This window comes from Gekko japonicus, unplaced genomic scaffold (assembly GCF_001447785.1).
Source record: "Gekko japonicus isolate JY-2015 unplaced genomic scaffold, Gekko_japonicus_V1.1 scaffold226, whole genome shotgun sequence".
Taxonomy (NCBI): domain Eukaryota; kingdom Metazoa; phylum Chordata; class Lepidosauria; order Squamata; family Gekkonidae; genus Gekko; species Gekko japonicus.
The window spans coordinates 1,003,988-1,016,945 of record NW_015169178.1 but is presented as its reverse complement, the minus strand read 5'-3'; the positions used below and the strand labels follow the sequence as shown (position 1 = coordinate 1,016,945).

General features: G+C 49.8%; 1 protein-coding gene across 1 annotated transcript in view; it reads left to right on the top strand.

Moving 5' to 3' along the window:
• The window catches only part of MRPL9 (mitochondrial ribosomal protein L9), a 29,547-nt gene that overhangs the window by 7,746 nt on the left and 8,843 nt on the right, over positions 1-12,958 (top strand). The window contains exons 2-3 of the mRNA XM_015416028.1: positions 5,786-5,945; positions 11,115-11,239. Of these exons, the coding sequence (XP_015271514.1) occupies positions 5,786-5,945; positions 11,115-11,239 (285 nt within the window). The remainder of the gene's footprint in view (positions 1-5,785; positions 5,946-11,114; positions 11,240-12,958) is intronic.

The following is a 12,958-nucleotide window of genomic DNA, read 5'->3' as shown; positions in this document are numbered from 1 at the left end:
GGGATGTGGGGCTGGTTCTACTGGGGCGACGGGGTAGTGGGGTGGTTGGGGATGTGGGGCTGGGGGGAGCTGGGGACGAGAGTTGCCAACTTTGGGCTGGGGGAATCCCTGGAGATCTGGGGGGGGGGAGGAAGGACCTCAGTGGGGTATAGTGCCATAGAGCTGTCCCCCCCCATTTTCTTCAGGGGGACCATCTCTGGAGATCAGTCGTCATTCCAGGAGATCTCCAGGCCCCACCTGGAGGCTGTGGAAACTCGAGCTGCAGTGTTAGAACAGTCAAACAACAAAGATATACAACTGCAAAAACCTTCTTTATAAGGTAACGTGTTCTATACGTTCCATCTTATAAAGTGCATTGTGTCGTATTATTCATTGTATTCTGAAACAGGTATATATATATCCATTATACATGCAATATCAACAATAATAATCAGTTTGTGCAATCTAATAATAATTATTCATTATCTTCTAAAACAGGTATATATATATCCATTATACATGCCAATATCAACAATAATAATCAGTTTGTCCAATCTAATAATAATTATTCATTATATTCTAAAACATGTGTATATATATATATATATATATATGCATTATACATGCCAGTATCAACAATAATAATCAGTTTGTGCAATCGAATAACTACCAGTCAATTTATACAGTGAAAAGGATATAAATTGACTGGTAGTTATTAGATTGCACAAACTGATGATTATTGTTGGTATTGTAAGACAGAACCTCTGTCCCTGATGGTGTTTGCCCAGGCCAGTTTGAGAAAACACACAAAAGCAGTCCTGTAGAGTTGGAAGCCAAAAAATTAATTTATTAATTAATAAGGAAGAGCTGTGGAGCTGTGGTGGCTCAAGTGGTTAAGACGCTGAACTGCAGGCTGTGGAAGGTCAGTAGTTCAGTGGTTCAAGACCCGGGTGCCGCAAGACAGGGTGAGCTCCTGTCTCTAGTTCCAGCTCCTGCCAACCTAGCAGTTCGAAAGCAAGAAATTGCAAGTAGATAAATAGGGACCACTTCGGTGGAAAGGTAACAGCGTTCCGTGCGCCTTGGTGTTTAGTCATGCCGGCCACATGACCACGGAAACGTCTTCGGACAGCGCTGGCTCTTCGGCTTTGAAACGGAGATGAGCACCGCAACCCTAGAGTCGGATTCGACTGGCTTTTTTGTTCCCAGGCAGAGTTCTTCTTTTCCTAACAGAACAATACACTTTTCTTTCGGAAGCTATGAAGCTGCATGTTGTATCTACATATAACTGATATGGTTACAGAGTGCTTACTGTTCTTCATTCTAGCTGGGTTAACTGACATCAGAAATATGTGCAGTTGTAGCTGGCCAGAACAAGCAAGGTAATGGGTAGCATAACTGTGTATCAGCATTTCAGCCTTCTTCCCAGCATGCATTCAAACAACAGTCACAAATGAACCAAAGTTAATACCTGAATACATCCATGATGTTAGAATCATATGTCTTATGGAAGTGCTAAGTATACCTACTAAGTTTAACTTAGGCAGTGGCAGAGTACAAAGTGGTTCATAAAATGTGCGTACAACAGTATTGCATGTAATGGATATATATACCGGTTTTAGAATATTATGAATAATACGCAATGCACTTTATACGATGGAACGTATAGAATGCTTTAACTTATAAAAAAAGGTTTTTGCAGTGTATATCTTTGTTGTTTGACCCACCTGTCAACCCTTCAGTTGGGGTTAGACTCAGGTGGGCCACCGTGTTGGTCTGAAGCCATAGGACAAAGTTTGAGAGCCCCGACGGTGGCACATTGAAGACCAACAAAGTTTGATTCTGGGAGTAAACTTTCCTGTGCATGCGCACTTCTTCAGGTACCCCGCCTGAACCAGTTACAGAAAATGTATTCAGGTGGGGTCGCTGTGTTCTTCAGAAGCAACAGGACAAAGTTTGAGTCCCGTGGCCCCTTTAAGACCAACAAAGTTTAATTCTGGGTACAAGCTTTTGTGTGCACGCACAGAAGTCCATCAGTGGCTCTTAGCCACAAGGTATAGAGAGGAACTCTCAAGCTGGGGCATGGGATGCCCTGTATTCTTGGTGCTTGGGGGGGGGGCAACAGTGGGAGGGCTTCTAGTGTCCTGGCCCCACTGATGGACCTCCTGATGGCACCTGGTATTTTTGGCCACTGTGTGACACAGAGTGTCGGTCTATATGGGCAATTGGCCTGATCCAACATTGGCTTCTCTTATGTTCTTATGGATAAACATCTGGAGCAGAGGTTCATCAGTGGCTCTTAGCCACAAGGTATAGATAGGAGGTCTCGGTCTGGGGCAAGTGATGCTCTGTATTCTTTGTGTTTGGGAGGGGGCAGCAGTGGGAGGGCTTCTAGTGTCCTGGCCCCACTGCTGGACCTCCTGATGGCTCCTGGTATTTTTGGCCACTGTGTGACACAGAGTGTTGGACTGGATGGGCCATTGGCCTGATCCAACATGGCTTCTCTTACATTCTTATGTCTGGGGCAAGAGATGCTCTGTATCCTTGGAGCTTGGGGGGGGGGTCAACAGTGGGAGGGCTTCTAATGTCCTGGCCCCACTGCTGGACCTCTTGAGGGCACCTGGTATTTCTGGCCACTGTGTGACACAGAGTGTTGGACTGGATGGGCCATTGGCCTTATCCAACACTGGCTTCTCTTATGTTCTTATGTTCTTCAGATACACACCCGAACCAGTTACAGAAAATGTATTCAGGTGTGTTGCCTTGTTGGTCGGAAGCAACAGAACAAAGTTTGAGTCCGGCGGCCCCTTTAAGACCAACAAAGTTTAATTCAGGGTACAAGCTTTTGTGTGCACGCACAGAAGTCCATCAGTGGCTGTTAGCCACAAGGTATAGAGAGGAACTCTCAGGCTGGGGCAAGTGAGCGACTGGCTTCAAAGTTGTGAGCGAGCGGTTTGGCAGATGAGCTTGCCCCGTAGCCGTCCTTCCCGAGCAAAGGCAAAAATGTGCGAGCCGGAGGCTAAAAAACTATGAGCAAGCTCACACCGGCTCAGCTTAGAGGGAACGCTGGTCCCCAGATCCCGCCTGGAGGCCGGCATCCCTCCCCCTTGTGAAAGAAAGGTGGACCGCAGTGGTGGGGTGGTGGGAACTCCTGGCTGAACCTCTGGAGACCGAGCCCTGTGAGGAAAGGTTGAGGGACTTGGGAATGTTCAGTCTGGAGACGAGGAGGTCGAGGGGGGACAGGATTGATCTGTTGAGGTATCAGAAGGGCTGTCAGAGGAGGGTGGGGAGCTGTTCCTGTTGGCAGCAGAGGAGAGGACTCGCAAGAATGGGTTGAAATTAATGAAATTGCTGAGCAGTCGGGTTAGAATGGATCAAAGGAAGTCCTTCTTCACCCAAAGAGTGATGAACACGTGGAATTCACGGCCACAGGAGGTGGCGGTGGCTACAAGCATGGACGGCTTCAAGCCGGAATTAGATAAGCGTATGGAGCAGAGGTCCATCCGTGGCTATTAGCCACAAGGTATAGATGGGAACTCTCAGTCTGGGGCAAGGGATGCTCTCTATTCTTGGTGCTTTGGGGGGGCAAGAGTGGGAGGGCTTCTGGAGTTCTGGCTCCGCCGGTGAACCTCCTGATGGCACCTGGTGTTTTTTGGCCACTGTGTGACAGAGCGTTGGACTGGATGGGCCATTGGCCTGATCTAACATTGGCTTCTTTTATGTTCTTAAGGGCGGGAAGGTACCAGCTGGATCATAGGAAAAACCTTTCTACAGTAAGAGTTGTCCAACAGCGGGATCAGCTGCCCAGGGAGGTGGTCTTCAAGCAGCGGCTGGACAAACCCTTGTCAGGGATGCTCTAGGCCAGGGGCAGCCAAACTTGCTTAACGTTAAGAGCCAGACAGAATAAACGTCAGATGTTTGAGAGCCGCAAGGGACGAACAAATATCACACACGTTTTTATTGAAAAATACATAAATTCCCTCTTTATTCACATTAAATGAGACTGCCGAAAATAAAAACAGAAGGGGTAAAAACAGATATTGATAATGAAATTTATTTGTCCAGAGATATTTGTTTGCTAATGATATTTATTTGTCTAAGAGAGGGTGGTGGTGGAAAGAAAGAATGAAAGAGGTGGAAAGAAAGAGGGAGAGAGAGAAACAAAGACGGCAAATAGATGGCAGGAGGGAGGGGGAAGGAAAGAAGGAAGAGAGAAAAAGGAAGGGGGGGAGAGAGAGAGAGAGACAAAGAAAGATGGAAAGAAAGACAGCAAATAGGTGGGGGAGGTGGGAAGAGAGCAACTTTAACTTTAAATGTGTCCTCCAACACCCCCACGCTCCCACACCGGCTCGGAGAAGGGATTTAAAGAGACAAAAGCTTTCTCCAAGCCAGCTTGGGGGGGAGGGCGCTTTGAGAACATATTTGCTTTCTTTCTCTGCTCAACCCCCCGCCTCAAGCCTACCCAGGGAGGGGAACAAGCATGGCTACAAGCATGGACGGCTTCAAAAGGGAATTAGATAAGCATATGGAGCAGAGGTCCATCAGTGGCTATTAGCCACAAGGTATAGATAGGGGCTCTGGGGCAAGTGATGCTCTGTCTTCTTGGTGCTTGGGGGAGGCAACTGGGATGGCTTCTAATGTCCTGGCCCCACTGGTGGACCTCCTGACGGCACCTAGTATTTCTGGCCACTGTGTGACACAGAGTGTTGGACTGGATGGGCCACTGGCCTGATCCAACATAAGCTTCTCTTATGTTCTTTTGGATAAACATCTGGAGCAGAGGTCCATCAGTGGCTATTAGCCACAAGGTATGGATAGGAGCTCTCGGTCTGGGGCAGGTGATGCCCTGTCTTCTTGGGGGGGTCAACAGTGGGAGGGCTTCTAATGTCCTGGCCCCACTGGTGGATCTCCTGATGGCCCCTGGTATTTCTGGCCACTGTGTGACACAGAGTGTTGGACTGGATGGGCCACTGGCCTGATCCAACATTGGCTTCTCTTTATGTTCTTATGTAACAGTGGGCGGGTAAGGAAAGACCGATCGGGGAGGCATGCCTCCCCGTCACTTCCCCAGTTGCCCTGCCGGGAGCCACAGAATATGTGTGAAAGAGCCGCATGTGGCTCCCGAGCCGGAGTTTGGCCACCCCCGCTCTAGGGTGATCCTGCACGGAGCAGGGGGGGTTGGACTAAATGGCCTGCGTGGCCCCTTCCGACTAGAGATGTGAAGGCCCGGAAAAAAACCGGGAAAATTTCGGGGGGACACCGTTTTTTTTCCTGAAGCCTTTTTTGTTTTTTTCCCGAAAAATTGGAAAAATTGAAAAAAGAGAAGAAAAAAGAATTGATTACGGAACGTTTTATTTTAACATGATGAATAAAATATTTTAGGACAAGGTGTTCAGATATTTTCCAAATCATTTCTAAAAAATATATATGGTATCAGATTGATCTAATTTCTGTGCACTGAGGACAAGCAAGTCCTAGGTTACCAGCTGAAGTCTCCAATGCAAGAACAAGATGCATTTCTTCTTGTAAGAATTGTTTAGATACACTGTATTACTAATATGCTAGTGGTGATAATTTCATGCCAAGTAAAAATGTCCATAGTCATATTTTATGTTCCTAAAGTAACAGAGTGACTTACAATCTGGAAAAGAAAAAAGAAATGCTAATGTAGCATTTCCCCCCCCCCCCCCATTTTTCCAAAAATTTTTTTTTTTTTCCCCAGCTTCAAAATTTCCGGAAATTTTACATCTCTACTTCTGACACTGTGATTCTATTCTTTTTTTTTCCCCTCTCTCCCTTCACTGGGCAGGAAACGGTCATCGTGGAACGATGGTGGAAAGTTCCACTGAGCAAGGTCGGCAGGCAGCCTCGCATCAAGCATCGCCGGTTCAAGGTCTTCCGCCTGGTGGAGGACACCAAACACAGCCAGAAGCAGCCGATGGAGCTCATCCTCACGGATTCGGTGGAGGGTGCGTCCCGTTATTATGAGGAATAGTAATAATCAAGATCTTAAATAGTAATTCAACTTACACAGAGGCAGTCATCACAGAGAGCTTATGAACACGGAGTCAACCTGATGTATGTAAAGGATGGTCTGGTTCGGCGTCGTGGTCAGGAGCGCGGACTCTAATCTGGGAGGAACCGGGTTTGATTCCCCACTCCTCCACGGGCAGCTGCTGGGGTGACCTTGGGCTAGTCACAAGTTCTCTCAAAGCTGTTCTCTCAGTTCTCGAGAGGGGTCTCTCAGCCCCACCTACCTCACAGGGTGTCCATTGTGGGGAGGGGAAGGGAAAGGAGATTGTAAGCCGCTTTGAGACTCCTTTGGGGAGTGAAGGGCAGGGTAGAAAAGAAGAAGAGAAGGGATTGGATTTATACCCCATGAAGTAGGTGGGGCTGAGAGAGCTCTGGTGGAAACTGCTCTCTTTCAAAAACAGCTGTGCCGAGGATTGCTCTATCCATCATTTCAAACGCCTGATCTCCTGAACTTGATCCGGCTAGCTTCACTTGTACCATCAGGTCTCTCGGCTGGACGGACCACTGGAGCAAGGGGGAGCCTCGATTCCCTGGCATTTGACCAGAGAAGAGGCTACCCCCTCAAAGCTCCTTGGCCAGGTGCCCTTCCCCGGGCTCCTGGGGGGGTTACGAGCCTGCTCACCCCCTCCGCCAGAGCACGGAGACACCCCCGGGAGGTCCGGGAGGTGAGTCTGTGAGCGTGCTGCCATCAACCGGAAGTCCCGCCATCAACCGGAAGTCCGAGGATTGCTCTATCAAGGACAGCTCTTATCAGAACGATGGCTTGCCCAAGGTCATCCAGCAGGTGCAAGTGGAGGAGTAGGGAATCAAACCCGGTTCTCCCAGATTTAGAGTCCACGCACTTAACCACGACACCAAACTGGCTGAATCCAACATCTCCTTTTATTTTGCCAGCTTAGCTGTATGGGGGCCTGCAGGATTCCATGTTCTCGTGTGTTTGGGATCCTGAATGTCATTTTTTAAAAGAATGACAGGCTTTAAGGAAGGAGGGAGGAGAAAGAAATCAGCTCCTTTATTTTGGATGGGGGATTAAGAAGAGGCCAGCCCAATCTCATCTGATTTCCAAAGCTAAGGATAGTCGGCCCTGGCTAGTATTGGGAGGGGAGACCGCCAAGGAATACCAGGGTCCTGACGCAGAGGCAGGCCACGGCAAACCCACCGCTGAACGTCTCCGGCCTTGAAAACCTTACAGGGTCACAGCACTTTCCATCACCACTATTAAGAGCATAAGAGCCCCGCTGGATCAGACAAGTGAGGGTCCACCTAGTCCAGCATCCCGTCTCACACAGGGGCCATCTGGTTCCTCTGGAGGGCCAGCAACAGGGCAGAGAGGCCGAGGCCTTCCCCTGAGAAGAACCTAAGAAGAGCCCTGCTGGATCAGACCAGTGAGGCTCCATCCAGTCCAGCCTCCTGTCTCACCCAGTGGCCAGCCAGTTCCTCTGGAGGGCCAACAACAGGGCAGAGAGGCAGAGGCCTTCCCCTGATAAGGACACCAGAAGAGCCCTGCTGGGTCAGGCCAGTGAGGGTCCATCCAGTCCAGCCTCCTGTCTCACCCAGTGGCCAGCCAGTTCCTCTGGAGGGCCAACAACAGGGCAGAGAGGCAGAGGCCTTCCCCTGATAAGGACACCAGAAGAGCCCTGCTGGGTCAGGCCAGTGAGGGTCCATCCAGTCCAGCCTCCTGTCTCACCCAGTGGCCAGCCAGTTCCTCTGGAGGGCCAACAACAGGGCAGAGAGGCAGAGGCCTTCCCCTGATAAGGACACCAGAAGAGCCCTGCTGGGTCAGGCCAGTGAGGGTCCATCCAGTCCAGCCTCCTGTCTCACACAGGGGCCAACCAGTTCCTCTGGAGGTCTGACAAACAGAGCACAGAGACCGAGGCCTTCATAAGAACATCAGAAGAGCCCTGCTGGATCAGACCAGTGAGGGTCCATCTAGTCCAGCATCCCGTCACAAACAGTGGCCATCTGGTTCCTCTGGAGGGCCAACAACAGGGCAGGGAGGCCAAGGCCTTCCCCTGAGAAGGGAACCTAAGAAGAGCCCTGCTGGATCAGACCAGTGCTCCATCTAGTCCAGCATCCTGTCTCACACAGGGGCCTCAACCAGTTCCTCTGGAGGGCCAACAACAGGGCAGGGAAGCTGAGGCCAAGGCCTTCCCCTGAGAAGAACATCAGAAGAGCCCTGCTGGATCAGACCAGTGAGGGTCCATCTAGTCCAGCCTCCTGTCTCACACACTGGCCTCAGCCAGTTCCTTCGGAGGGCCAACAACAGGGCAGGGAGGCCAGCACTCTGTGTCACACAGTGGCCAAAACTCAGGGGCCATCAGGAAGTCCACCAGAACTCCATAAGCCCTCCCACTGTCATCCCCCAGGTACCAAGGTGACAGAGCATCACTGCCCCAGATAGAAGGACATAAGAGAAGCCATGTTGGGTCAAGCCAATGGCCCACCCACTCCAATGCTCCTTGTGTCACACAGTGGCCAAAACCCAGGGGCCATCAGGAGGCCCACCAGCGGGGCCAGAACTCCAGAAGCCCTCCCACTCTTGCCCCCTCCAAGCACCAAGAAGACAGAGCATCACTGCCCCAGACAGAGTGTTCCACCTGTACCTTGTGGCTAATAGCCACGTGTGGACCTCTGCTCCATATGTTTATACGATCCCCTCTTGAAGCTGTCTCTGCTTGTAACCACCACCACTTCCTGCAGCAGTGAATTCCACCTGTCAGTTAGCTTTCTGAGCATGGGGGATATCATTGGAGAGGAGCTTTCAGCAGCAATTGCCCATACGTACATCATTTGCGACCGTGAGGCCTAGAATTAAAAACCAGATAATCTCGGGAAGACAAGTCCTGCACCCAAAGCTGCGTTCTTTATTCATTGCATCTCTCTCCCGCCTTTCTTTGTCAAAAGAAAGACCGAAGGCGTGGGACAGCACTGCGTTACAATCCAGTCAGCGAAAGCGAGAAGCAGTGTGGTTGTACTGGTTAGAGCGTCAGATGAGCACCTCGGAAATGGACGTTTGAATCTCCGCTCTGCAATGGCGGGTTGCTGGGTGACCCCGGGCCAGTCACGCACTGTCAGCCTGACCTACCTCTCAGGGTTGTTGTGATGGCACAGTGGAGGTTTTCAAACTGGCTAGATGGCTGTTGGACAGCAATGCTGATTCTGTGAACTTAGGCAGATCATGAGAATGGAGGGCTGGAAGGGTTGCATCAGTAATTCGTTCTCGTGGCCCTTTCTTGCACGCCCAGGAAAGCGCTAATCACCGCTGAGTTAGTTTGAGAGCCAGTTTGGTGTAGCGGGGAAGTGTGTGGACTCTAATCTGGGAGAACCGGGTTAGATTCCCCACTCCTCCACTCACAGCTGCTGGATGCCCTTGGGCAAGCCATAGTTCTGTCAGAGCTGTTCTCAGGAGCAGTCCTCGAAAGAGCCCTCTCAGCCCCACCCACCTCACCGGGTGTCTGTTGTGGGGAGGGGAAGGGAAAGGAGATTGTAAGCCGCTCTGAGACTGAGTGAAGGGTGGGGTATAAATCCAATCTCCTCCTCCTCTTCCTTCTTCTTTTTAAGAGCCCTCTGGGATTGGAACAGTGGTCCTGACCAGTGTTCCCTCTAAACTGAGTTAGTGTGAGCTAGCTCACAGTTTTTTAGCCTCCGGCTCACACATTTTTGTCTTAGCTCTGGAAGGATGGCTCCAGAGCAAACTAATTAATGCAGCAGCCAAATCGCTGGCTCGCTCACAACTTGAATGCCAGGAGCTCACAGAGTAGAATTTTTGCTCACAAGACTCCACAGCTTAGAGGGAACATTGTCGCTGGGTTTGTGTGGGGGGGGAGGTATTTGCAAATTTCCTGCATTGTGCAGGGGGTTCGACTAGATGACCCTGGAGGTTCCCTTCCAACTCTAGGATTCTATGTAAACTGCTTTTGGGTCCCCATTGGGGAAAAAGCAAGGTATAAGAAGAAAAGAGATTGGATTTATACCCTGCCCTTCACTACCCAAAGGAGTCTCAGAGCGGCTTACAAACTCCTTTCCCTGCCCCTCTATGCAACAGACACCCTGTGACGTAGGTGGGGCTGAGAGAGCTCTGGCAGAAACTGCTCTTTTTCAAGAACAGCTCTGACAGAACGATGGTTTGCCCAAGGTCATCCAGCCAGGTACGAGTGGAGGAGTGGGGAATCAAACCCGGTTCTCCCAGATTAGAGTCCGTGCACTTAACCACGACACCAAACTGGCTCTCTGAAGGGAATGAAAATTAATTAATAAATAAAAAGGGGACCCGCGGGAGAGGCACGGGGACCCACGTCTCTCTATGGCCTCCCTGAGGTGGTTGTCACCCATCTAATCAACCCAAATACTATGCCGGGGAACCCACAGCCAGCTGATTTGTTAGAAGCGTGACTCCATCTTCAAGGCTCAAGACTTTTTGAAGAGGCACGCCAGCAAAGAGGAAGAAGGAGAACTCGCTAAGTGGATGGCGGTTAGCAGCGAGGAAGACAGCAGTTCGGAGGGAGAGGTCAAAGAATCGGAAGATGAGAAAACAGCAAAAGGTCCAACTTGCAACTTGAGAGATAAAAAAGGGAAGCACCCCAACGCCTGAGGACTGTTCGGAAAGCGCAGTGAGGGACAATACTAATCCCAAAAGGACATTATTAACATATCTAATGTCTTTATTTTTTACAGGTAAAGATGGAAGAGGATTGTCCATTCGCAGAAGCCACAGACTTTGTGAAATACTAACAAAAGACTAACATACTAACTTAAACATCACTCACCACTTTTCTTAATCCCGCTATATACCCTTCCTGTTTTTCTGGAATTTAAAAGCAATAAAATTATCTCCTTTTTAGGAGAGTTAATAAAAAAAAAATACCTATCTGCTTTATCAAAGTCTTTCGGAAATATATTCAATAACAGTATCTCTGGAGCAAACGGGATATTAGTTCTTATTATTTTTTTTGTACGTATGTTTGTATGTCTGTCTGTAGTATATAATAGAAAAAATACTAAAAGTGTACCCTCGGGTACTTATTTAAAAAAAAAGAAAAGGACTGCGTCATCAGGGAAGTTTGGCTGGCCGAAGGCCACAAACCTCCCACCATTTCTGTCCGCAGGTTTGGGTGCCCGCGGCGACGTCGTTTTGGTGGACAAGTCCTACGGTCGCAACAGGCTCCTGGCCAACAACCTGGCCGTTTACCCATCTCCCGAAAACAAGAAGATGTTTGAGGAGGAAATGAAGGTGAGTCCCACACGCTGTTGTGCCTTTCGGGGAGGGCAGGGTATAAATGCGAAAAATAAATAAATATAAATAAATAAATAAATTCTCCGGACACACCTGCAATTCCCAGACCAGGCCCGAGGGGAGAAATGAGAGGTCTGTGCATTTCAGGGGTCCCCCAACCCATTTGACCCTCCAAATACCTTTGGATTCGACACAGTGTGGTGGGTGCCACAAAATGGATGCTGCAGTGGGCGGAGCCAGTGACAAAATGGCTGCTAGTGATTCGCTTCTCTCACACAGTGAAGATCTTTGTGCTGTGGTGGCAGCCACCAGTTTGGCGTAGCGGTTAAGAGAGCGGACACTAATCTGGGAGGATTCCCCGCTCCTCCACATGCAGCTGCTGGTGTGACCTTGGGTCAGTCGCAAGTTCTCTCAGAGCTGTTCTCTCAGGAGCAGTTCTTGAAAGAGCTCTCTCACCCCCTCCCACCTCACCGGGTCTCTGTTGTGGGGAGGGGAAGGGAAAGGAGATTGTAAACTGCTCTGAGACTCCTTCGGGTAGTGAAGGGCGGGGTATAAATCCAATCTCCTCTCCTCAAGAGCACGGACTCTAATCTGGGAGGTCCGGGTCTGATTCCTCACTACTCCACATGCAGTTGGTAGTGTGACCTTGGGTCAGTCACAAGTTCTCTCAGAGCTGTTTTCTTAAGAGCTGTCCTCAAAAGAGCTCTCCCAGCCCCATCTACCTCACAGGGTGTCTGTTGTGGGGAGGGGAAGGGAAAGGAGTTGGTAAGCTGCTCTGAGACTCCTTTGGGTAGTGAAGGGCGGGGTATAAATCCAAACTCCTCTTTTTCTTCTACTGATCCCTCTGTCTTGTGCCAATAAACTGTTGCCAGAAGCCCCGACTGGCCCTGCCCAGTTTCTGACAGCAGTCGGTGGGCTCCAGGAAAGCTCTCAGTGGGCAGGATGTTGGGGAGCCGTGATATATTTCCCTTCCCTTACCTGCTAACCAATGCTCCCTCTGAGTTGTGGAGTCTTGTGAGCAAAAGAGCCAGTTTGGTGTAGTGGTTAAGTGCGCGGACTCTAATCTGGGAGAACCTGGTTTGATTCCCCACTCCTCCACTTGCACCTGGCTGGATGGCCTTGGGCAAGCCGTAGTTCTGATAAGAGCTGTTCTTGAAAAAGAGCAGTTTCTGTCAAGAGCTCTCTCAGCCCCACCCACCTCACAGGGTGTCTGTTGTGGGGAGGGGAAGGGAAAGGAGTTTGTAAGCTGCTCTGAGACACCTTTGGGTAGTGAAGGGCGGGCTATAAATCCACTCTCCTTCTTCTTCTTCTACTACTTTGTGAGCTACTGGTGCTAAAGTTGGGAGCGAGCGATTTGGCAGCTGCATGAATCAGTTTGCACTGGAGCCCTCCTTCCTGAGCTAAGGCAAAAATGTGTCAGCTGGAGGCTAAAAAAAGCTGTGAGCTACCTCACACTAGGAGCTGCGGTGGCTCAAGTGGTTAAGACGCTGAACTGCAGGCTGTGGAAGGTCGGTAGTTCAGCAGTTCGAGACCCGAGTTGCTACATGACGGAGTGAGCTCCCGTCTCTAGTACCAGCTCCTGCCAACCTAGCAGTTTGAAAGCAAGAAATAGCAAGTAATAATAATAATAAATAATAATACTTTCCATTTATTAATCGCTTTCCCCAGTGGGCTAAAAGCGATGTACAGTTACTCCATATATAGACAAGGGACTAA